At 29.5% G+C, this 27,214-nt stretch overlaps 1 protein-coding gene across 1 annotated transcript in view; it reads left to right on the top strand.

Annotated features, from left to right (window-relative positions):
• The window catches only part of LOC135949932 (pancreatic lipase-related protein 2), a 32,878-nt gene extending 9,793 nt beyond the window's left edge, over positions 1-23,085 (top strand). The window contains exons 2-4 of the mRNA XM_065499395.1: positions 21,456-22,163; positions 22,237-22,405; positions 22,750-23,085. Of these exons, the coding sequence (XP_065355467.1) occupies positions 21,456-22,163; positions 22,237-22,405; positions 22,750-22,882 (1,010 nt within the window). The 3' untranslated portion in view covers positions 22,883-23,085. The remainder of the gene's footprint in view (positions 1-21,455; positions 22,164-22,236; positions 22,406-22,749) is intronic.
• The last annotated feature ends 4,129 nt before the right edge of the window (positions 23,086-27,214 follow it).

The raw sequence follows: 27,214 nt of genomic DNA, 5'->3' as shown, positions 1-27,214 counted from the left end.
TTATACAGGCATTTCCACAAAAAGGTCCACCGTGACTTTTTGAATTTCCCGACTCTTAACTCAAACGGCAAAAATAACTGCTCATCTTTTGAGGCCAAGAACGAATCAAGCCAATATCGGATACTCTATTCCAAAGTGAAGCATATCCCAGAGAGAACGTTATGCATCGATCGAAACAAATAGTATTCGGACGGGTCAAAACATCTAGGGTGAGGCAAAACTTCTACTTCATTCTAAATAGTCTGGCCGCATATGCTGTGCATTTTTCGGCCATTTCTCGCTTCAAACGAATCAGTTGCTTTAGGTACAGGTTTCCTGTGATATTCTGGCCAGATTGCAGCAACTCATAATAGGACCCTTTTGCTCCCACCAAAAACAGAGAATTACTTTTGCGCCATGGATATTTGGCTTTGGTTTCGATTCGGTGCAAAAATGGTTTTGTTTTATAGCGTACAAGCATCATTCCTTTCAAGGTCTCTCGGCTTCAATTCGCATGCTGCTGACAAACGTTTTAAAAGTACTCTTAAGAATTTTGCATGCTCTTGTTGAGTTTGCCAACAATCTTCATGGAGTAATGCCTCCAATTCATAATCTTCAAATTTTTTTGGCTGGCCTGGGCGGTCTTTGCCTTTCCTCTCAAAATCAATTTCGTACATTTTCGAAGCAAAAAAGAACGTTCTTGTTTATTTACACTATAATCTTCAATAACTTGGTGAGAATAAATGACAGATATATAAAGTTCAAAATGACATATAAGTTATTAAAATCAAAAAAACCACTTTCAAAGGATATTCCATATATTTTAAGTCATACACCCAATAATTATTTCGACTATTATAAAAATATTGGATTAAAACTACTAAAATTCATATAAAACTTGTTCATGTCGAATTTCATTGCGGTACTGGGCCTAGGGGCAATTATGGACCGATCATAATAAAATTTGGTAAAATTATTAAGATTTAAGATTTATATAAAACACGTTCATGTAAATTTAGTGCCAATCGAATGATTCCATCGCAGTAAACGAATTTTACAGTTGTGGCTACAACATTTTAGTAAGGACAACAAAAGTTTGGTTGCTTTAACCGAAATTCTTCCTTATCAACTGACTTTCTGTTGATAGAGCCGAAAAATTCTGTGTTTGCAACCGAATCATTCGATTGGCAACAAATTCGGTTGCCACTACGAATCAGTTTTCTCTGTGTAGATTTTCATCAGGATACTAATTTTTTTATGTTAATTGGGAACGTTAAAGTGAATTTCAGAAAGGGACTTTATATGGGGACTAAAGACAAACATTTCGATTTTCACCAAACATTACAGCATGATTCCTGCGTACCCAAAACTGATATTTGCTAAATCTCAACATGATTTTTGCAGTTAACAGTTTTATGATTATATTAAGCGTGATTTTTAAAAAAAAAAAATTATTGGAATCGATAAATTGTTCTTTGCCATTTATTTTTTAAAAATAACTTCACGTAAATGTTGCCTGCGGCTCCTGTTCAAATGGTCCATTCGTAAGGTCCAATTTTGCACCACTTTTTGAGCATTTCGGCCTGTATTCCATGAATAACACGTGTTATATTATACTCTAAGGCTTCAATTGTGTTTGGCTTGTCCACATAGACCAACGACTTCACATAACCCCACAAGAAACACATGATCTTGGCGGCCAATTCACAGGGCCATTACGAGAGATAAACCGCTCACCAAATTCATCATTTAATATGTCTATTGTTTCACGAGCTGTGTGACATGTGACATCGTCTTATTGAAACCACATATCAACTAAGTCCAACTCAGCCAATTGGCGCAAAAAAAAGTCGCTCGATATCATTCGCCGTTGACGGTAACGTTTCTTCCACGGTCGTCTTTGAAGAAAAATGGACCTATAATGCCACCAGCCAATAAACCACACCAAACTGTTGTTTTATCGGGATGCATCGGTAACTCTTGTACGGCATGTGGCTGTTCTTCACCCCAGGTGCGACATTTTAAATTGTTTACGTATCCATTTAGCCAGAAATGAGTCTCATCGCTGAACACAATTTTTCCATAAAACAGTGGATTTAAATAGAGCTGTTATTTGATAATAAATTTCAACGATTTGCAGTCGTTGCTCGTTTTTGAGTTTCTCCATGATGAAATGGCAGAGTACACTGAACACTTTTCACTTTTACAGATGTTGTTTGGACACAATTACCAACCAGTGCTGCCAGCCCGAAAAACTTAATTCGTAAAAAATCACCATTTAAGTACAATTCCGATGTACAAATTTCAACCAAAATCAGTTGGGTTCGCCCTTGATCCTAAAACTATCAAAAAATTAAGGTCATGTTGTCTGGAGAGGTTTTCTGGTAAAATGCTCCTCTGAGCGACGGAGAATAATTTTAGACCTTAGTAGCATCGAAAATCAAAGGTGTACAAAATAAGGTCGATTTGTATAGATTCTTCATTTGACACTTAGCTCATTATACCCTATACCACCATAGTGGGGAGGGTATTATGCGTTTGTGCAGATGTTTGTAACGCACAAAAATATTAGTCTAACACCCACCTTATAGTATACCGATCGACTTAGAATCACTTTCTGAGTCTATTAAACGATGTCCGTCCGTCCGTCTGGTTGGCTGGCTGAATGGCTGTCTGTCCATGTAAGCCTTGTGCGCAGAGTATAGGTCGCAATTTTGAAGATATTTCGATCAAACTTGGTACATATTATTTTTTCGATCCAAGGACCAAGCCTATTGAAACTGGCTGAAATCGGTCCATTATTTCATTACAAATGTCCTTCCGAAATTGGACTTTATCGGTCATAAATGTTTAATTTATAAATGTATCTCCACAAATTGCGCTCCAAATAAGTTTTATATATACAAAATTCATGTCACCAAATTTTGTTACGATCGGTCCATAATTAGTCATAGCTCCCATATAGACCCGCTTCCGAAAATCACTTTAACGTGCATAAATCGCTTAAAAATTTTGATATACTCACAAAATTCAACATAGTAAACTTTCATATAGACATAAATCACACTACTTAATTTCATGGTGATCGTTCCATAATTGGTCATAGCCCCTATATAAGGCCCACTTCCGAAAATCACTCAAAAATATAAATTATTGAAATTTTAAAAGAAAAATTTTTGACCGACCATACTTTCTTAATTGTTTTCCATTACTTTTTATTTATTTTTAAATTTATTTAAAACGTTTTTGGTCTCTGCCATAAAATTTATAAAAAGCCAGTTAACTGATTTGCACACTAAACTATCAATATCATTAGAGTCGAATAAAAATCCAATTGATTTGGTGAATTATAACTTTTTTCCATAAATTGTGTCCCATTATCAAATTCAAAAGACTTCAGTAACATACTACGTTTAAAAACGCACATGTGTCTTATATCTTTAGTTTTAATGCAGCCTAAAAACTGGTTAAGCTTCCGCAAAAAACAAAGATTTAAATGTAAACAATTTTATCATTTTATTACAAAATGTTATTTTTTTTTGGAAATTTCTTTATACAAATAAAATAATTGTTTTTTGTTCATTTTTGGGTAAGGGGAATTTCCAATTATTAAAAGTAAATAATGTTTAATAACACAGTGCAACAGTGAAAAAAACACACGATCATGACTATATAGGTTCGACTCTACTACCAAAGGGTAGTAAAACCCTATACTCAGTTTGTCCATTTTGGTGACCGATTTTTTTTTATAGGCCCCCAAAGTTTCTGAAAATCAGTTGGGCCTCTAAAAAAGGTGTCATCAGTTTTTGGTTAACAGCTTATTCAGACTTTGTGACACGGCTTAACTTTATATGGCAATAATATAGGTGAGATTCCGCCAAATAAATGTTGTTACAATTTTTTTTCCAAAAAATAGCTTTTTCGTGCACTTTTGTTGAAAAAATATAGGAAGAAAATTTTTTTTTTTACTTTTTTTAGAATAACTTCCAGGGTCTCCTAATTTTTCACTAGCAATATTTAGCAAAGTTGTAGCTACGGTAAAGTTGAACAACTCTTGAGAACATATCAATGCATTCTGAACGTGTCTAGTCACTCTAAATAGCACATAAAGATCACTTTGTACCTTAACAATTTTCGTTTTTACTACTTTTTGACGCTAAAACAAAGATTTTTTGTTAAAATAGTATGATCAAGTCCATACTTCTATGTTGTGCTGTATTATTTAGTCGGCTGAGGTGTTCAGAATGGGGATCAGTGAGTGGACCCTCAATGTCACACATTTAAAAAAATCGCCAAAAAGCCATTTATGATCCGAATGAGCTGAAATTTAAAATGTAGATAGTCTACAAAAATATGCTTTTAACTGTAGGTATCTCTTTTAGTTCAAGAGATATTTAGGTTTAATTTTTTTTTTTTTTTTATTTTGCTCGATCTTTTTTTTGTATTTTATATATATTGGGACTACGAAAGGTCGAAATTTGTTTTCTATATATGACGTATATTTGCGATAAGCTTGAAGCATCTTTTTATATATTTCAATTTTGTATGCTTGTGTTTTTTAAGTTTTTTCCCAAAAAAGTCCCCATATTTTCTCTTTTATAAAAAACTAATTTTCATCGGGACTATACACATTTTTTATGGTCTGGAAAGATAACTTAATGCAAAGACGTATAAAGTAAAACTTGACTAACTTAAGCGGACATTGTACCCCCCAGCCCTATCCAAACTTGTGCCAATTTTGAAACAAAATTTTAGGTTTGAGTAAAAAATTCTAAAAACGCAAAGTACCGATCCTCAAAAGCTCATCATATTTGTATACCCCTATATATTGTTTATATACGTACAAAACGTTTTTACTATCATACTGTAAATAACGTCAAAGTGGGCTATTTTTAAAAAAAAAACTCAGTTTTTCGAACACATTTCCCCCGCTTTAGGAATTTCAAAGAATGGCAACATTAGTGATGCCATTGACTTAAGAACATTTAGATCTATATTACTTCCAAATTTTATTGTGATGTCTGTAACTGTTCAAATTTTACATTGATTCAAAGTTTTTATTTTTCTTGATGGAAAATCACCATTTTATAATATTGTTAGTGTTTAAGGTAAATGACGTCCGAAAAATCACAAAATTAATTCATTTCACTAAAATGTCAATCTTCAAGTCATAAGGTTTCCACCGATATCAAAAACTTATATAAAAAGCTTATATTTACTCTTCAGAAGCTCCACAAACCTTGCCCAGTTTCAAAAATTTTGATGTTTTTTCATATCTTGCATCAAGCCGGTCTTGCGTGATCCAGATTGGATAAAGTGATGCGCCCGGATCATACCGATAATGATTTGCCCATTCTTCGTTATTCCAGCGCAAGTATACACTCGAACATACATTTTTAACAAACAAATTTTGTTTTATAGTCAAAAAATAGTAAAAAACTAAAATTTTTAAGCTACAAAATGGTTTTTGAAAGCTATTTAGAATGCCTAGATATGTTCGGATTGCATTGATATGTTCACAAGAGTTATTCAGATTTACCGTAGCTACAACTTTGCAAAATATTGTTATTGAAAAATTAGGAGTCCCTGGAAGTTATTCTAAAAAAAGTAAAAAAAAAAAAATTTCTTCCTATATTTTTTCATTAAAAGTGCACGAAAAAGCTATTTTTTGGAAACAAATTTTAACAAAATTTATTTGGCGGGCTCTTTGCTATATTATTGCCATATAAAGTTAAGCCGTATCGCAAAGTCTGAATTAACTGTTAACCAAAAACTGATGGCACCTTTTTTAGAGGCCCAACTAATTTTCAGAAACTTTGGGGGGCCATAAAAAAAAATCGGTCACCAAAATGGACAAACTGAGTATAGGGTTTTACTACCCCTTGGTAGTAGAGTCGAACCTATACTGTCATGATCTTGTGTTTTTCCAAAAGTCTTCATTTGTTGCATAGTGTAATTTAACCCACTCAAGCTTACTAAATATTAAAAAAAAGCTAACTACAAAATAAAACTATGTAATTTCATGACAAAGCATAGATTTGGTTCAATAAACCATAACAATTGATTGGTGCAATATAAGTAAAATACAACATACAAGTAGTGGAACAACAGACAACCACTAGTTTTTTTAAAGGCCATCTTCATAACAAAAAATTCCAACTGGTAGACTTTCATAGACTTTTATACAAAAACAAACAAACAAAACAAAAAAAAAACTAACAGTTTTTTAGTTTTTGTTTTGCTCAACTCCACGCTTTTAGGTTTTTTATTGCCCCAGCAGAAAGCAAGTAAACATGATTACTTAGATACAACAATATTTAACCAGGTTTACACTACTTTATGCATGTTGAAATGGTGCGGGTTTAGGTTACTTACAACAAAACTTTTATTAAAACACTGATGTCTGTAGTTAACAAAGATTTGTTATTTTATTTTGAAATGTGATGATAATTAAATTCCGGCAATGTTTTTTTGTAGTTTTTTAAACAACAAACGGGTAAAAAAACATACTTGGCATTTAAACATTTTTGTCTACTACTATTAATAATAGAAAGAAAAAAAAATTGCAAAGAAATTTTGTTAAAAAAACCAACTAAAATTTTCTTTTACTTCCATGTGTAAATTTTAATAAATTAAAAACAAAAAAAATTAACTTAAATTTATTAATGCAATGGAATATTTTATGAAAATCGCATTCGCTCTTTGTACCCCCACAAGTTTGTTGCAAATATATATTTAGTTAAAGCAGTATCTAGTAGTGGCTGTCTAAACCTGTACTCTGCAACTATTATGAAATAATTTGAGGCAACTGAAACCATATCAAATTCAAGTTGCATGTTAAGTCACCTTGATTTTATTTTAATTTTTGTTTTTATTATTACAATATTATTATAACAGTTGCAGTTGCTATTTGGCGCGTAAATCATTTTGATTTAAATGTTTTTTATCTCTTGTTATTAAGACACTATTTTTGTATCACTTGTTATTAAGCAACATTTTTATAGATGTTTTAGCTTCTTCTTTTAGTTTTTAGTTTTTAATTAGTTTTTTTTTCTTTTTTTTTTGTAAAGTATATTTAATGTTAGACCATGCATAACATTATATTACTGTTATTTATTGATTAGTTGACTTCATTGTATAGTTTTTGTAGATTTCAAAATGACCACAAATTTCTTTAAAAATTTTCAAATGACCAGCCATAAAATTTTAATGATTAGTGGGTGTTTCAGTTGTAAATGGTATGACAAGAGGCTACATAGGATGGATGTGTGATAAATAAAAAAAAGATTTCTAACAAAAAAATTTAATTTTCATTAGAAAATTTATTCATAGCTAACAAAATTTTAACAAACAGCTTAGATTGTAAATGTACGTTTATTTTTCACCTGCCCTCAGTACTACTAATGCATAGTGTAGTGACCGAATTATGGAAATTAGGTATTTACATCGTTTTTGGGTACTCAACACTCTGGCGAAGCTACTAGATACTTTCAGAGTTGTATTTTTTGACAAATTTAAAAAAAAGCAAGTAAGAAAGTATGGTCGGTCAAGCCCGACCTACACTAAGTTTCAATTTTCTTTTAAAATTTAAATTTTTGAGCGATTTTCGGAAGTGGGCTTTATATGGGAGCTATGACCAATTATGGACCGATCACCATGAAATTAGGTCGTGTGATTTGTGTCTATATGAAAGTTTACTATATTGAATTTTGTGAGTATACCAACATTTTTAAGCGATTTATGCACGTTAAAGTGATTTTCGGAAGCGGGTCTATACGGGAGCTATGACTAATTATGGACCGATCGTAACAAAGTTTGGTAACATGAATTTTGTATATATAAAACTTATTTGGAGTGCAATTTGTGGAGCTACATTTATAAATTAAACATTTATGACCGATAAAGTCCAATTTCGGAAGGACATTTGTATGGAGGCTAGGTGAAATAATGGACCGATTTAATCCAGTTTCAATAGGTCCTTGGGCCGAAAAAATAATATGTACCAAATTTGATCGAAATATCTTCAAAATTGCGACCTGTACTCTGCGCACAAGGTTAACATGGACAGCCAGCCGACCAGACGGACGGATGGACATCATTTAATCGACTCAGAAAGTGATTCTAAGTCGATCGGTATACTTTAAGGTGGGTGTTAGACTAATATTTTTGGGCGTTACAAACATCTGCACAAACGCATAATAACCTCCCCACTATGGTGGTGCAGGGTATAATTAACGGGACAAAAATAAATACTGTTTAAAAGTACATTTTTACATCTTCCAGAAAGTGTAAAATAAACCCAGATCATTTTTGTTTTATTTGCGGAAAAATTATTCAGTTAAATCGAGGTTTTCTTATAACACAAACACTGCAAAATTCTTATTTACATTATTTTGGATTCCCCATGTCAAATCAGAATAAAAAGTGGGTACCTCATTCGATTTGCACAAATTGTAGTGAATGTATATTACAGGTAAAATGAACATTATAAATGTCAGTTTGGTTGACACACAAAAAATAGTTTTGCCGCCACTCCACATTAAATTAGGTTTAATGAAAATTTTCGTAAAAGCTTTAGATGAGACAAAACCAGCATTTCAATATTTATGCAGCGTGTTCCCGAGTCTTTCTGAGGCTAAATTAAAAGAAGGGATATTTGTGGGTCCTCAAATAAGAAAATTATTGGGTGATACCAAATTTGAGTGTCTATTAACCCATAGACAACAACTAGATAGGTAACTGAGAGCCAAAAACCTAAGTCTGTTGTCAAAAACCTAATTCATGAGAATGTATTGCATGTATTTTGTTATTGTATCACCCGTATGTGTGAAAAGAGAGTAATTTTTCCATATATATTATATATCTATGTGGTTATTCTATGTATTAACCGAAGTTGAAATGGCAGCATGGAATTCCTTTAAACTTGTTGTCCAAGAATTTTTGGGGAATAAGAAAAGTTAAAATTACAGCGATATTGTTGGGAATTTATTACATCATTTTGAACTGATGGGTGTAAATATGTCCCTCAAAATTCACTTTTTACATTCTCATGTGGATTTTTTCCCGGAAAACCTCGGACATAGAGATCGTTTCCATCAAGATTTGAGCAGACTACTGTTGGAGTGTCGTGAGGGTAAATACGAAATTAACCGTAAGGTCTCTTTTGTTGTATCTTATTTCTGACTTTCTGGTTGAATTTTCCGTTTTGGTCATTTAGAGACTTATAGTAAAATTTCACGGATAATATTTTTTCGGAACATTTTAACCCCTTAAATCCCTGTTTTAAAGGTGTTTGTTGCGCTTTTTTAAAAGAAGGACAAAAAGACCCATGCTTTGGGGATTTAGAGGGTTAACATATTCCACAAAAATATTCTCCGTAACATTTTACATATTTTATACCTAAAATGTAAGGATCACATGGTTTCTTATGACGATTAACAATAAGAATGTGCCAGAGTTGGGGAAATTTAACCCCCCCCTCAAATGAAATTCAGATGTAAACTTTCAAAACGCCGATACACGTGTCTTTTTTTTTTGTCTCCTCTATCAAAATTTATTAATTTTGGAAAAAATTTAATTTTGTTGTATAGTGTTATAAAAAGAGGACTTCACTTCACTTTTATTTTTTTTCTCCTAATTTAATGTACATTTTTATATATTTCGTTTTTAATAAATATCTCAAAAGTTTGATGTCCAAGATTTTTTTTAATATTTTTTCTGAAGTTAGAAGACCGAAATACACAAATCCCCATATATTTCAATTCATGAGCAAAAACCTTGTAAACTAGTGTTATTTAATATGAATTTATTTTATTAAGCATGCGCATTAAACAAAACATAATTTTAAATAATTTTAAAGTTTTCTGGTTCTGGTTCTGAAGTATTTTGAAATTTCAAACTTGACGGGTGTTCAAGAGGTCAAAGGAAAATTTGTACTTTTTCTTCTAATGGTACTTTTTTAATATAATAAATTATTTAGCTGATATGCTTCTGAGTAAAGTAAGACTCAAGGATAGGGGGGCTTAATGATATTAAGGTATCAAAAAGGTAGCTTTTGAATTTTCTTTAATAACTGATCCTGACTGAGTTAGAACAACAATAAAGTACTTTTTGAATATTTTATAATAATGGACCTAGAAATATGAAATTATCATAAGGCTTAATGAGCGTACAAAATTTGGGTGTTTATGGTACTTTTACTTTAGTCTAATGACACGTTTCGAATGTATTATGTGAGTGATAATCTTCTAGATACATTATGAATATTTTATAACAATGAAAATAGAATCAAAATTTGAACTTTAAACCTTGATAAAAGACAAAGAAAAGGACGATAAGGTCATGTGTACCAAAAAAATTTGGAATGGGTAAGGTCCGAGCCTTGACGAAGATTTGTCTCTATACTCTTAGAATTGTCTCGATTTATGTATGAATATACAAACAATAAATTAAAAATTTAGCACGAATGATTACACTGAGCTATAGCAAACAATTACTCAGTGAAGGTTGTATGCAAGATTTAGGACTTTTTTGGAATTCGGCCCCTAGATCATGTAATTTAATACTATTGAATTTCTTGTAATGGGTTTATTTTACTTCACATCGATCATTTATTTATTTATTATGACATAATATTGCTAACTATTGACATGAACAGTTTCAAGGAAGTTTTTAATTTCCAATAAAATTTCTCTAAATTATTACGTCTAATTGTTTTGCATACATTTTTCTTTAAATTATATTTTTCCGTCAGTTGTAATATTCATAATAATTATTATTCATATACAATATTTGTTTAAAAATGTAACTGGGTAGGTTTTACAAATACCCCCCTAAATTTATGATAACACCTTTTCTGATAAAATTTACAGCCAAAGACAAGTATTTAACCACTAAACAAACAACACTAAGCTGAACTAGTTTAAATCATTAAACAATCAATCATAAATAATAAAAATAAAATTTCAAGAAAAACACACTGAAAGAAACTAAAAAACTAAAAATATTACAAAATAAATATGGAAACAACCAATTAGGAAAACTGTGTTTTACTGTCTGCGTGATCGATAAAAAAAAACAAAATAGTTTTAATCATAAACCACAACTGAAAATTAATGAAAAAATAATGTTTGTATGTAAGTAAACCAGAAATATTTAATATATTTTTTGCGAGTCTCTTTGGCCAAATACAGAAAAGTGTAACGCTGTTTATACCAAATATAAAAAAGAGCAAAATAAAATGTATAAAATAACGAATACTCTAGAAATATTTAGTTAATAGACACTAAAGCGGCCATAATTGGTCTTAATGAGTTAACGAATTAATGAAATATATATGCCTTGTGGTAAATGGGGTATATGAACCAAATTGTTGGGGTTTTAAACGGAACACTTAATGTTAGCTATAAATTTTCTATAGAAATTCGCTATTATCAATAAATCGTCTTTAGAAAATACATCTTACTGATAAAAAAAAAAGTGTAAATTAAATGTGTAAATTATTCAAAATTTCAAAAAGTACCAAAAAAGTACTTTTTTGTTTTCGAGTGATTTAAGTTAGAATGTTTTAAAGTTTATGTAAATTTAAACTTATTTTAATATAAAATGTATTAGGACTCCAAATAAGGAAAATTCTACTGATAAAAAAATTTTGGAATTTTAAATATGTAAATATTTCAAGATTTAAAAAAGTACATTTTTGTTTTCACAGTTACCAATAAATTTTCATTTGAAAATAAATGTTACCGATAAAAAAATTTTGTTCGCGTTTTAAATATGTAAATTTTTCAAAATTTAAAAAGTACCAAAAAAGTACTTTTTTTTGTTTTGTATTGTTTTATGTTAGAATTTTTCCAAATTTATGTAAATTTAAATATATTTGAATATAAAAAGTAGGGAACTCAAAATGAGTAAAATTTAGCAAAATTTCAAAAAGTACCGAAAACGTACTTTTTTGTTTTCACTGTTATCGATCAAATTTCTATAGCAAATACACGCTACCGATAAAAAAAATGTTGTTTGCATTTTAAATATGTAAATTTTTCAAAATTTTAAAAGTACCAAAAAAGATTCTTTTTGTTTTTATTGATTTAAGTTTGAATTTCTTCAAATTTATGTAAATATTTAACTTATTTTAATATTAAATGTTAGAATAAGTAAAATTCTTGCAAAATTTCAAAAAGTACAGAAAAAGTACTTTTTTGTTCTTGATGTTATCGGTATTTTTTATATAAAAACAACATGTACCGATTTAAAATTTTTTTTTGCATTTCAGTATATAGATTTTTCAAAATTTGAAAAGTAACAAAAAAGTACTTTTTTGTTTTTAATTAATTTAAGTTAGATTGTTTTAAAGTTTATGTAAACTTAAGCTTATTTAATTATAAAATGTTGCTACAACTCAAAATAAATAAAATTTTGCAAAAGTACTTTTATGTTTTCGCTGTTATCAAATTTTTGTTCGCGTTTTAAATATGTAAATTTTTGAAAATTTAAAAAGTACTTTTTGTTTTTGATAGATTTAAGTTAGAATTTTTTTAAAATATATGTAAATTTAAACTTATTTAAATAATAAATGTTGCTAGAACTCCAAATAAGTAAAAATTTTGCAAAAGTATTGAAAAAATACTTTTTTGTTTTTGATGGTATCGATAAATTGTTTATAGTAAATACATGCTACCGATAAAAAAATATTGTTCGCATTTTAAATATGTAAATTTTTGAAAATTTAAAAAGTACCACAAAAGTACTTTTTTGATTTTTATTGTTTTATGTTAGAATTTTTTCAAATTTATGTAAATTTAAACATATTTTAATATAAAATGGTGGTAAAACTCAAAATTTCAAAATGTACCTAAAAAGTACTTTATTGTTTTTAACCAAAATTTAATATAATTTTAGTAAAATTTCTTTAATTTAATGAGAAACCCCAGATTTTTTCCCAAAAAATAAAAAGTACCAAAAAGAAGCTTTTTTAGAAATTAAAGAAAATTTTAATTAAAATGTTGGTAAATTGAATCTGTTTTAGTAGCGCTGTTGGAATTAATATCAACTGTACTACTTACCAGTGTGTTTTTAAAATGTGTAATATAAGTGTGAGTATTAAGAGATCATGACTATTTTAATTATGTTGTGCAAATTATAATAAATAAGGAGTTGTTACAATTTCAAACATCTTGGCACTTTTATTTGCAATTTGAAAACCAATTGAATCCATTTTTAGAGGAAATAAACCACGTTTTTAAAAGGTTAAAACCTAAAAATATGTTCGTTTTTACTGATTTTAGGCAGTTTGCACCTTGAATTGAGAAGCTTATTTTGTCATTACTATAAATGATCTAGTACTATGTATGAATGTCTTTCCCTCGGTTCAAAACTTATTTGACTAGAAGAATCAGATACTGTCACTGATCGTTTGCAAAACAGCTTAACCTAAAGGCAGCTGAGTCATTGCCATTAGCTTACTAAATTTCCTACTAGACTCTTTATAATTTCATTAATATTTTCTCATGATAATAAATTTATTTTCTATTTTGTTTTAGATCAGTTTTTTTTCATTACTTCTCTCTTCAGCTTCTTTGTTTAGTTTGACAAATGTATAATAAAAAATGTAACCATAATGATGCGACTCACGTTTATTTGTGCAACATTTATACAATATGAACGATCACTTTGCTTTTACATCGATGACGCTGTAATTCGTTTTTATTTTGTCTATTTATTACCTACTAACAACTAAATAAATACTTTACTATTTTTTTATTATTTATAAATTTGTACTGTTGTGTTAACGCTGTAGTTTTAACAAATTTGCTAAATGCAAAAAAAAAAACGAAACATAAAGCTTAAACAAAAGTAGGAAGTTGTGTTAAATTCATTTTTTCGGTTGAACAGAAGAAATAAAATAGAAAAAAAATAAAATAAACTCTAAATAAAATTATTAGATAATCGTGGAAGTTCAAGTTAATGCAGCCAGCATTCATTTACTATTGTAGACATAAGTATAGACTGACTGGACTACAAATAACAAAAATATTATAATTTTGCACAAATATTTTGTTTAAAAAAAAAAGCTGATGAAAATCAAACAACAAACATGTTTTAGTGTCATTATGTTAAGAGGTTTACATTTGTAGGTAAATATTCACTTAAGTGATCTTTTATTATTTGTTTACATGTTAGGAGATTGAAAAAAAAAATATTTACTAATACCTGTATTCAGAAGTTAATAAGCGGGCTATACTAATTGGATTAAAATCATTTTAATTAATATGACAGTAATGGCAAATTGATCGTATCATCTAATTCTGTCATACTATTTCATCGTTTTATCTGTAGAAAATTATTGTGAACGATATATTTTCTATAGAAAATTAATGTTAACGATTTTGTTATCGTTACTTTCTCTATAAAAAAATTTCTATTATCGATAAATTGTCGATAGAAAATAAATGTTATCGCTAAATTCTTTCTCGAAAAGAAATTTTAACTATAAAAGAAATTTTAATAGAATTAAAATTAGTCAATTTCTAAATATTTAAAATTTTTAAAGTACGAAAAAAGTATTTTTTGATTTATTTCAGTTAGTATTATTTATAGTTAAGTAAATTTTGATAAATTTAAGCTTACTTTAATATAAAAAGTTTGTGGAACTTAAAATAAGTAAAATTTTGCAAAAATTAAAAAAGTACCGAAAAGTACTTTTTTTGTTTTTAACTAAAATTTAACATAATTTTTTGTAAAATTTAGGATATTCGTAAATGGAGCTTGATATAATATAAATTTCTTTAACTTAATATGAAACCCCTGCATTGTATCGCAAAAAATAAAAAGTATCAAAAAAGTACTTTTTAATTTTTTATAAATTAAAGTTTTCTTTTCATTTATAACTTATTTTTTTTAAATTTTAAAGCATTTTGTTGCAAACAAATAAAAAGTAAAAAAAGTACTTTTTAATTTTTTATAAATTAAAGTTTTCTTTTCATTTATAACTTATTTTTTTTAAATTTTAAAGCATTTTGTTGCAAACAAATAAAAAGTAAAAAAAGTACTTTTTGTTCTTTGATAAATGAATATAAATTTTAAAAAGTTTTTCAATTTGTTTAATTTAAAAAGTAAAAAAACAAAATTTTCTTTCATATTCATAATAAAATTTTAAATTTATAAAAAGTTTATAAAACAACATTTATGTTTATAGTAAATATGTTTACATCAACATGATTACAGAAAATATGTTGAAACCAACATGTTTACAGAAAATATGTTGCCAGCAACGTGTTTACATTAAATATGTTGCCAGCAACGTTTTTGCATTAAATATGTTGCAGAAACATGTTGCCAGAAAACATGTTGCCAGCAACGTTTTTACATTAAATATGTTGCAGCAACATGTTGCCATCAACATGTTTGTAGTAAATATGTTGCCACCAAGAATTTTATAGTAAATATGTTGCCAGCAACAATTTTATAGTAAATATGTTGCCAGCAATAATTTTATAGTAAATATGTTGCCAGCAAGATTTTTATAGTAAATATGTTGCCAGCAACATTTTTATAGTAAATATGTTGCCAGCAACATTTTTATAGTAAATATGTTGCCAGCAACATTTTTATAGTAAATATGTTGCCAGCAACAGGTTTATAGTAAATATGTTGCCAGCAACAGGTTTATAGTAAATATGTTGCCAGCAACAGGTTTATAGTAAATATGTTGCCAGCAACAGGTTTATAGTAAATATGTTGCCAGCAACAGGTTTATAGTAAATATGTTGCCAGCAACAGGTTTATAGTAAATATGTTGCCAGCAACAGGTTTATAGTAAACATGTTGCCAGCAACAGGTTTATAGTAAATATGTTGCCAGCAACAGGTTTATAGTAAATATGTTGCCAGCAACAGGTTTATAGTAAATATGTTGCCAGCTACATTTTTATAGTAAATATGTTGCCACCAACAGGTTTATAGTAAATATGTTGCCAGCTACATTTTTATAGTAAATATGTTGCCAGCAACAGGTTTATAGTAAATATGTTGCCAGCAACAGGATTATAGTAAATATGTTGCCAGCAACAGGATTATAGATATGTTGCCAGCTACATTTTTATAGTAAATACGAAAATCTGTAATACGAAAATCGGAGATTTCTGATAATTGTTTTCGTGCACTTTAGCCACATATGATTTTCATCATCACTCGAAATTTTTAAATAAGTTAAAACAGTAAGAGAGCTATATTCGGCTGTGCCGAATTCACCAAATTATATTTAAAAATAATTTTGTTTTAAACATTTTTAGGTAAACAAAATTTAAATTTTTTTTTCGAAAATTTTTTATAAAAAATTTTTTTTTAAATTTTTTTCTTTTCGAAAATGATTTTTAAAAAAAATTTTAAAAATTTCTTCTTTTTTAATTTTTTAATTTTTAAAAAATTTCTTTTTGGAAAAATAATTTATAACAAAAAAAAATTGTTGATGGAAAAAAATTCGGGTTAAAAAATATTTTACCTGATTTTGACCCATTGTAGGTCCAACTTACGACATCGTTATATATACATCGTTGCAATGGACTTTAAAATATCTATCATTAGATATCCATATTGTCTATATTAATGACTTAGTAATCCAGATATAGATCAAAAATAGGCCAAAAATCTATGTTTTCCCGGTTTTTTTCCTTATATCTCAGCCATTTGTGGACCGAGCCGGAAGAATTCCCGACATATTGATGTATGAATCATGTATGTAAGTTATTTAGGGGCTACGGAAAGTTTATTTCAACATGCAGACGGACATAGCTAGCTATATCAACTTCGCTATCTATAACGATCCAAAATATATATACTTTGTGGGGTAGTATATGAAAAATGTAGAAATTACAAACGGAATGAAAACTTATATGTATATACCCATGCCACTCATGGTGAAGAGTATAAATATACCAAAAAATACATTTTGGTTTTTATGAGATTTTTGTCAAATTTATTACACATAAACTACAGCAGGCTACCGACAACAATCTGTCAAAATTAAAATACACACGTTTATATGTATGAAGACGATTTTTTTTGACGCTATTTCATCTACAAAATATGTATTGAAACGTCAGTTGGTTACAATATTGCACTCATTATAATTAAGTAGCTGGCTACAGGGCGACCATATGCTGCCAACAACATTTGTAGTCGCGTAGCTGTGTAGCCTGCTATGTATCTAAAGCATTAGTACTATTTTTATCTGCTCCTATGTATGTTTAAAATCATCAAGAAATATTTATTTCTCAACAAAAGCAAAAGTGATATATTACAATACATAAAATATGTATGTATATTCGCATTAATTATGCTTGATTTAATACCAATAAACAATTATTTTGCAATTTCCTTTGATCTCATGTTGATCTCAATTAGGAAAACTATGTTTAACAATATAAATGTATTTTTAACTGCCGCAACAAATAATGTCAGTAGTTCACTTGTATATTGAATAAATAATAATTTTCCATTAAAATAATAAAACTTTTCCGCTAAATTACTTATGTAAATATCCTCAAAGCAAAGAGAGATAAAATCAGTATCAATATATGTATTTCTAGTAAATTCAAAGTACCGGGTATTTGGTACGCAAACATATTTTGTTCATTAAATGGCGCCAAAATTAAAATGAAATGTTCAACTTAATCTACACTCGTGCTGTCACAATTACAGCTGGACCTGGTCATTTCAAAACAAGTCCAACAAGTTGATTGGAAACTAAGAAAACTTACAATAAAATATCAACAATATTTTTTTTTTTAAACAGTACAAAAGGAGCAAAAAATAGATAACCAAAAACTTCCGGTACTTTTACTTTCCTTTTTTTTCTATGGAAAGATGTAATGAAAACAAATTCACTAGAAAAACAAATAAACTTGACTATGACATCGTCCATAGAAATGAGCATTGTTGGAAAAATAGTACTGATAACTTGTTTGTTAATAAGGATGTTCACTTAATTGTTAAATTTTGGGAAAGTGTGAGGGAGTTGATGTAGTTAAAGATTTCAGATTAGGTGTATAAATTGAATGTAAATTTTGGGATTTAAAAAGTTTGGTTTAAATTTACTGACAGCGTATTTTTTATTCTTCATCTTTGGGTGTATGTCGTAAATATTACGGATTTTTAAAATGTTTAGCTTTTAATTTGAAACAGTTGTACAATATAATACTTTGAACAATATAATACTTTGAATACCTTTGTTAGCTATGATTTTCTGGCAACATATGGATTCCGAGTCAAAAGAACTGCTCATCTTTTGAGGTCAAGAACGCATCAAGCCAATATCGCACTGTGGTTCCAAATCATAATCTAGGTGGACAAAATTATTTGGCGGACTTTTTATATAGAATTGGTATCTCCGATTCCAAAAAAAAATTTTAAAAGATCAATATAAACTTTTTTTAAAGTTACAGTAGGGTCTAGATATACATATAAAAAATTTAAAAAAAAATACGTTTTCATGTGTTTCTGAAACTAAATTTTTATATGTATTTACTATATTTCAAGTTACAGTAGGGTCTAGATATATAAAAATCAATAATAAATAAAGAAATATTTCTAAAAATTCCATTCCGTAAAAATTAAAAAAAAAGTATTTCGGCGGGTGCTGGCGGCTACATTTTTTTTACAAAGATATTCCCCCAGAAGTTTCTTTTTTTTTGGCAAGCTATATAACATTCTTAGAAAAAAAAATAACAGTATATTTGAGTCCCAAGTTGAAAGGACTATAACAGGTAAATGGAGAGGCCCATAAATATAACACTTAATAAAAGCCTATATCAATGTTTATCTATGTTTTGAAGTATGAATTTCTATATGGTAAAACAATTGAGATATATCTAATTTAGTAAAGCAGTAAAATATTAAAAAAAATTAACGAAAATATGATTCAAAATTTGTTTAACTTCTGGCGCTTCTGTCGAGAAAACGAAATGTCCAATTGAAAACCCCATTTGTATTGGAGGAGAGCAGATTGTCAGCTTCCGGAAAAACTTAGTTTTGCCAAATTCTGAAGATACCGATTTTCATAATTTTGTTCACCTAGATTTTGATTTGGAACCACAGTGTATCAGATACTCTGTTCTAGTGTGAAGCGTATCCTAGAGAGAGCGTTCTGTATTCGGATGGTTGGGCAGGCTTCTCATATGATGCTTCGGGTAGTCGTAATGGATCCATTCTTCATCACGAGTAATGATTCGGTGCAAACATGATTTTAATAGCGTTCAAGCATCATTTCGGACATGCAAAATCGTGTTTCAAGCTCTCTCGGCTTCAATTGTATCCCAAATGTATCACCCAATTTCCTTGCTTTTGGATGAATCCGGCTGCTTGCAAACGTTGTGAAATTGCTGATTGAGTAACTGCCAATGATTTTGCAAGCTCTGGTTGAGTTTTAAAACAATCTTCATGGAGTAATGCCTCCAATTCTTGATCTTCGCATATTTTGGGCTGGCCTGGGCGATCTTTGTCTCTTGTGTCAAAATCACTTCTGAACAGCACAAACCGATGCAACACATACACATTGAAACCGATACAACACATACACCATAAGCTTTGGTGAGCAATCGGTAGGCTTCAGTAGCACTTTTTTCAAATTATAGAAATAAAGTAAAACTTCCAGCCACGCATTGGCCGAAAAATGCCCAGAATATGCGGTCAGACATGAAACCCTAATATAACAACGCTCGGTCACTTGTTGCAATCCCTGCTAAAAAGTATTTAGAATGAAGTGGTTGGTAAGCTTTGCCTCACCCGCTTCATAATCCAGACCGTGTCCCGTCCGACTACTATTTGTTTCGATCGATGCAGAGGCTTCTCTCTGGATATACGCTTCATTTTGGAACATAGTATTCGAAATTGGTTTGATTTGTTCTTGGCCTCAAAAAATTAATTGTTCTTTTGACTCGGATTCCATATGTTGCCAGAAAGATGGAAAAAGGTCATAGCTAACAATGGTAAATACTTTGAATAAATTCATATTGAACAAATATTGCAAAATAACAAATAAGAGAGCTATATTCGGTTGTACCTAATCTTATATACCCTTCACCAAATTATACTTCAAAATAAAAATTTTAAATATTTTTAGGTAAACAAAATTTATTTTATTTTAATTTTTTGGAAAAAAAAATTTTTCGAATTGTTTTTTTAAATTAAAATTTTTTTTTTTAATATTTAGCAAAAAAAAAATCGGGTTAATCGAGTTTTTTTCTGATTTTGACCCATTTTAGGTCCAGATTGTCTATATTAATGACTTAGTAATCCAGATATAGGTAAAAAATAGGTCTAAATTCGAGGTTGTCCTGGTTTTTTCCTTATATCTCAGCCATTTGTGTGAATTCCGGAGATATTGATGTATGAATTGTGTATGTAAGTTATTTGGGGGATTCGGAAAGTTGTTTTCAACAGACGGACAAATAGACGGACATGGCTTAATCTACTCCGCTATCTATAAGGATCCAGAATATATATACTTTATAGGGTCGGAAGATTATATTGTGGAAATTACAAACGCTATGACAAACTTATATACATATATCCCAAAAGGAAACGGAAGCAACTATAAAATCTTTAATGGGAGAATTTTTGGAAAAAGTGGATCAATTTATAAATACCGAGTAGTAATATGACAACATTTTAATGTTTAATGAATTTTTTGGGAATTTGTCAAAAAATACAACTCTGAAAGTATCTAGTAGCTTCGCCAGAGTGTTGAGTACCCAAAAACGATGTAAATACCTAATTACCACACTACAGTATTCATTAGTAGTACTCAGGGCAGGTGAAAAATCTCAAAATTTTGAAACACAAAATGGTCAATTAGCTAGCGTCAAAAATATAAGTTTCATTCCATGAGCAAACAAAAATGTTTGATTATTTAAACTAGTGTAATTAATACCATAATGAAATTGAACATAAACAAGTTTTATATGAACCTAAATAGTTCTACCAACTTTTGTGAGAATCGGTCCATAACTGATCCTAGCCCCCATATAATCCCTATATCAGAAAAATGTATTATTGTGACGTCTTATATTATTTGTTTTCTTTGATTTTTGTCTTTAAATTAACGGGAATTAATTCAAAACTTATTATTTTAAACATCCATTAATTTCATGCCGAGGATGTTTAATTAAAAATTATTTGCTTCTTTAAATGAATACCCCCATTTCTTGCATTAATTTTTACATCCATGGATTGCATGCTGAGGATGTCTGCTTCATCTAACTTAAAGTGATGGCAAATAAGGAAAGAAAATATTTTTTCATAACACGATAAATGACACATGAAAAATAGATTTAGGTGTTAATTTGTTTTTCTATTTTTTTGCCATTTTTGTGGCAACCAGTTTTTTATCCACTAAAGATGATTATATAATTTGAATGGAATTTCTTTGAATATAAAAAATACACTGCTAAAAAAATTTACTACCTTTTACCTTTACAGAAGCTCAAGCGAAAAACGAAACACAAGTCTATGTTACGGACTCCTGTCTGGAGAAGCCATTTCGATGTCCACATCCCAAAATACAATTCTATCTGTATACGCGACGCACACAGGATGCACCCGAATTTATAGATGTTTTGGACGATAACGCCCTGTACTTTACACATTTCAATCCGCGGCATCCCACCAAAATGGTAATACATGGCTTTGGTGGTGGTCGCGATTTAAGTCCCAGTCCGGATATACGACAGGCTTATTTTACCATAGGAGAGTATAATATTATTATAGTGCATTATGGTGATGCGGTAAAGGAACCCTGTCTCAGTCAAATGGATTGGGCACCACGTTTTGGAGGACTTTGCATTTCACAGCTGGTCAAATATTTGGCCCGTCATCCGAGGGGAGTGCGACCGGATGATTTGCATTTTATTGGCTATAGTGTGGGTGCTCATATAGCGGGTTTGGTGGCTAACTATTTGAAACCGGAGGAGGGTAAAATGGGTAGAATTACCGCTCTGGATCCCACGATATTCTTTTATGCTGGTGCTAATAACTCAAGAGATTTGGACTCATCAGATGCTCACTTTGTAGATGTTTTACATACAGGAGCGGGTATTTTGGGCCAGTGGCATTCTAGCGGTCATGCGGATTTTTATGTTAATGGTGGTACTCGCCAGCCGGCCTGTGTGGGTTCAGCAACACTGTTTCGTAAGTTTTTTTTTTAAATCTCTTGAGATTTGGAAGGAATTATTTTTAAATTAAAATTTTTTTTTATTTCTAGAAACTTTGGCCTGTGATCATACAAAAGTGACGCCCTACTTTATTGAATCTATTACTACGAAAAAGGGATTTTATGCTGGTCCTTGTCCCAACCTTTTTACCTATTTGATAGGTTGGTGTGAACCAAAGGACTCGGAATATGTGTTAATGGGAGAACATGTGTCGAACAAGTAAGAACTATAATTTTATTGTCTGCTTCCGAAATACTGTCGGAAAAAGAATTTTAATTTTTTAAAATTTATTTGAAAACTGAGTGATGTTCATTAAAAATTTTATTGTTTTCCGATCTTGTTTCTGAATCAGGCCCTTACAACGTTTTGAGATACTAAAAAAAGGAAAATAATTTTATATAAATTTTTAATTAAAAATAAATTTGTTTTCAATATTTTAAATAAATAATTGTGAAATTTGAAAGATATTAAACAATCTTAACTTTAAAGTCCAACTAAAGGTTTTAAAACTTTTTCTCATAAAACTTACAAATCCTTAAACTAATAACTCCCTTTGATTTCAGAGCCCGCGGCACCTACTATGTCACCACAAATGCCAAACCCCCCTTTGCCCGTGGTTTCCCCGGCAAAGGTCGATCAGCTACTACTGGAGAATATCAAGGTGTTCGAAGAAGACGTCATTTGCCGGCATTTTAACGAGAATTAGACAACAGAAAAAGTGTTTTATTTTACGTTTAAATTTAATTAATTTTAGTTGATCTTTTGTGATTTATTATGTAGTTGATTTATTTAGTAGGTGTGTACCTTTATTTACGTTTATTAAGTAACTTTTGCATATTTATTGTTAATATTTTTTGTAAACAAAAAGAGACATAAAAATGTTTTGTTTTTACAATTAAGTAACTAGTTGTTTAAATAAGTATTTGGTTATTACTTTAAGATGTTTGGATAATGATGATAAATTTATCGAAAATGTGGTTGAAATAAGAAGAATATTAAAAATTAGTTGTAATAGTTCAACAAGATTTTGTTGAAGATTTGAAAAATATTAAATTTTTCACTTGACCATTTCCAATTGTATTTCAAAAGTTTCTAATTGTATTTTAGAAATTTCCAATTATATTTCAGAATTTTCTAATTTTGAGCGTTTGTCAAACGGTAGCAAATAACTATGATAGGTTAGGTTTTAAGGGCGACACGGATTCCTATAAGAAACCAGAGTCCAATAATGCTCCTTATGATTCCTTTTATTTTCTTCATCTCTTTCCCGTCATTTCCCATTCTAAAAACAATCGTCGTAATATTCTTATTTACTCTCTTAGATGACCTAATGTATTCCCATAATTAGGGTTTTTATCCCGGGAATTTTGTCAATTTTTCAGTACCCGATTCCCGGGATTTTTAGTCGGGATTCCCGGAAATTAAAAACTGATGAAACGCGAGTTTTTTTTTGAATATTGAATTCATTCCTTTTATTAAAAGTCTTAAGAAAAAGTTTTTCAATTCATTTTGTAAATAAAACTGGATGAAGAAAAAACATTTCAACACAATTTGTGATAGATTTGAATCATCAAAAATGTTATCATTCAAAATTTGAATAAATTCTGTTGTCAGTTAACTTCAAAATTGATTAAATTTAAATTAAGCTTTTGAATGAAGCTAATGAATTATATATTGTGAATGGATTTATGGAATGAAAGTCTGACATTTTTTAACTACGGATTATGATTTTAGTGAATTGAGCTCTAATTGAATTAATACGAATGATTATAACACTAAGTTTTTATATGAAATATTGCTATAATATTCCTAATACACAGTATTGTTATATATTTCGGAAATAGCCGGGTATCCGGGAATGGAGGAACAATTTTTTCCGATTCCCGGGAATCAAAAAAGTCGGTAAATTAAAAACCCTACCCATAATAATCATGGCTTTATGCCTCTAATATTTGATAGGTTTCGAAAGAAATACGATCCAAATATGTTAATTAGCAATTGGATAGAGCAGGGCATTGATATAAAAAGTAATAGCTATCCCTTACAGCTTCCCCGAACCATCTACATGTATCATCCTCAATAATTCTTAATCTTACCAAGAGTATTAAATAGTGTGTCAAGAAAAACTTACAATTGTATTAAATAGAACATAAACTGTTCCCAATAAGCATCAAAGCCCCAAAACTTCAAGCACTTGAACATTTGGTTGGAATTTAACTTGAATGCAAATGAAATTATGTTTTAAACTTAGAAAACATTTGAAAAAATTAAATATTTTTCAAATAAAAAAGATATGACTTCAATTAATGTTTCCTTTTTACTGGATAATGCTATTGAAATAAATACAACTGTAATTCAGTTGCTTAACTATATTTGAAGACTTGAATTACACTTGCTTACAACTGTAATTGGGTTCAATATAAAATTTCTCAAAAATACATAAATTTGTTCTAATCTTGTACAAATTCATTAAACATTAAAATGTTGTCATATTACTACACGGTATTTATAAATTAATCCACTTTTTCGGGAAATCATCTCATTAAAGATTTTATAGTTGCTTCCATTACTTTTTTGGACTAGATGGTCCGTTTACGCTTTGAATTCGACATGTCCTGGGGCATACCTTTCCTGTGTTCTTTAATTCTTATTTTTACAAGAGCCCAATACCTTTCCACAGGTTTCCGTGGTACAAAATTGACTCTATATTTTGAATACCACACAACGGCCTTTTTTGGGATTTTTTTTTATCCGATGTTGTTCTTGAATCGTCCATCAACCACATAAAAATCTTACCCGAAAGTTGTGAAAAGTCTGCATCCACCACACAACAGGTTTATTATACCCTTCACCTTCGTGAGAAGGGTGTATATAAGTTTGTCATTCCGTTTGAAATTTCCACAATATAATCTTCCGACCCTATAAAGTATATATATTCTGGATCCTTATAGATAGCGGAGTCGATTAAGCCATGTCCGTATGTTTGTCCGTCTGTTGAAATCAACTTTCCGAAGCCCCCAAATAATTTACATATACGATTCATACATCAATAGCTATTTAAAATCGGTCCACAAATATCGGAGATATAAGGAAAAAACCAGGAGAAGCTCGATTTTTGACCAATATCTGGATTACTAAGTCATTAATATAGACAATATGGATATCTAATGATATTTCAAAGACCTTTGCAACGACGTATATAAATAAGACTTACGTATATAGGACCTACAATGGATCAAAATCGGAAAAAATATTTTTTAACCCGAATTTTTTTTCACCAAAAGTTTGTTTTCGCTAAATATTAAAAATAAAATTTAAAAAAAAAAATTTTTTTTTTAAATTTAAAAAAAAAAATTTAATTTAAAAAATTAAAAAAACAATTCGAAAAAATTTTGTTTCCAAAAAATTAAAAAAAAACCACTTTGGAATAAAAAAATTAATTTTGTTAACCTAAAAATATTTAAAATTTTTATTTTGAAGTATAATTTGGTGAAGGGTATATAAGATTCGGCACAGCCAAATATAGCTCTCTTACTTGTTTTGTGAATAAAATTTTATCTAAATTTTTTCGCTCGTTCTTTTGCTTCTAAGTTCTTTAATACATTGCGATCTGGAACTTTATACGAGTCCAACCCAGCATTAGCACACAAAAGAATCAGGGCATTTAGCTTTACGAGCTGCTTTTCTCATGGAAGTGTTCGGTGCTCTTCGAAAGAGTTGTTCGACTTCTTTTGCCTTAGTCCCCTTTTAGAATGCAGAAATAGAAAAGCAGACATTTTTCTCATTCACTTTTGAACTTGCCTAAACCTTTTACAATCGCGAAATTAATAGACTCACAGACATTTTTCGTTTCCTCTTTTCGTTCTTTTTCGCAGTGTGAATATTTACATTGTCAAATGCATTTAAATATTGATGTGAGAAAAATTCTATGAAGCAACAACATGAAAACTGCGAAAAGTATAAAAGAAAATCAAAAAATGTCTTCAACCCCTCGCCAAACTTCGTCTGTCTGCCTTTCAATTTCTGCATTGTAAAAGGGGACTTACTAATATCTGTTAGACCTTTTTCCTTCCTTATCCATGTTTTCTTTTAATGTTCAAGTCTTCCTTATACTGTTTAATGGCTTTGGAATCAATGTGACGATGAATCAGATCTTTTGCTATTTTTTAAAATATTTTTTCACGTATTTTTTTTTGGTGACCATTTTGACGGAAATAACAGCTGTAAATAAATGATTTTGAAAAGATAATATCTGATATATTTGGCTCAAGAATAAGTTTTGGCTGGAGTAGTGTGTATAAGTTATTTATGACTCACTTTTTATATCGTCATACCGAAAATCAATTTAAAACTCACAAGTCTTTTATAAATCTGCGCATAAAATATAATTCACCATCAGTTAGACATTAAAGCCGAAATCACCGTACCAAATTCTGAAGAATATGTCCATTATTGACTCTTTAGTACTCATTATTCAGTTTATTAAGATTAAAACATAAATCACTCTACAAAATTCTTAAAAATATGTTTATTTGCCATAAACCTGGTCTACAAAATTATTCAGAGTTCCGATATAAATACTCCTGCTAAATATCACTGTAATGCCCAGAAGTCTTAGAACTATTGTAACCGGGTATATATACCCGAAAAACTAAACTTCTAGGAGGATCAGTTGAAAATTTGTCAGTTTTAACGTTAAACGTTAAAAATACAATTCATCTATAAAGAAATGATAATTACTGATTAAAAGTATAAGGGCATGATTCAGGAACATAATTTTCATTTTAAAAATTTTTATAAAACATAGTTTTGAAATAGTCTTTGAGTGTTTTTCATACATAAAATTGTTTTTATGAATTAGTAGGTAAGTTATCACATATTGAGCTTATCTATTCAGTGTTCACTCAATATATTTTAATAGAAAAATAAGTACCTATTGTGTTAAATTTTTAAAATCATTTGCTAAAAAACGAACTTTTTTACAGCGTAGATTGTGCAAATACAATAATAATTATTCAATTATGTATA

The sequence above is a fragment of the Calliphora vicina genome, chromosome 2 (assembly GCF_958450345.1).
Source record: "Calliphora vicina chromosome 2, idCalVici1.1, whole genome shotgun sequence".
In the NCBI taxonomy this organism is placed as follows: Eukaryota; Metazoa; Arthropoda; class Insecta; order Diptera; family Calliphoridae; genus Calliphora; species Calliphora vicina.
This window is presented reverse-complemented; position numbering and strand designations above follow the sequence as displayed.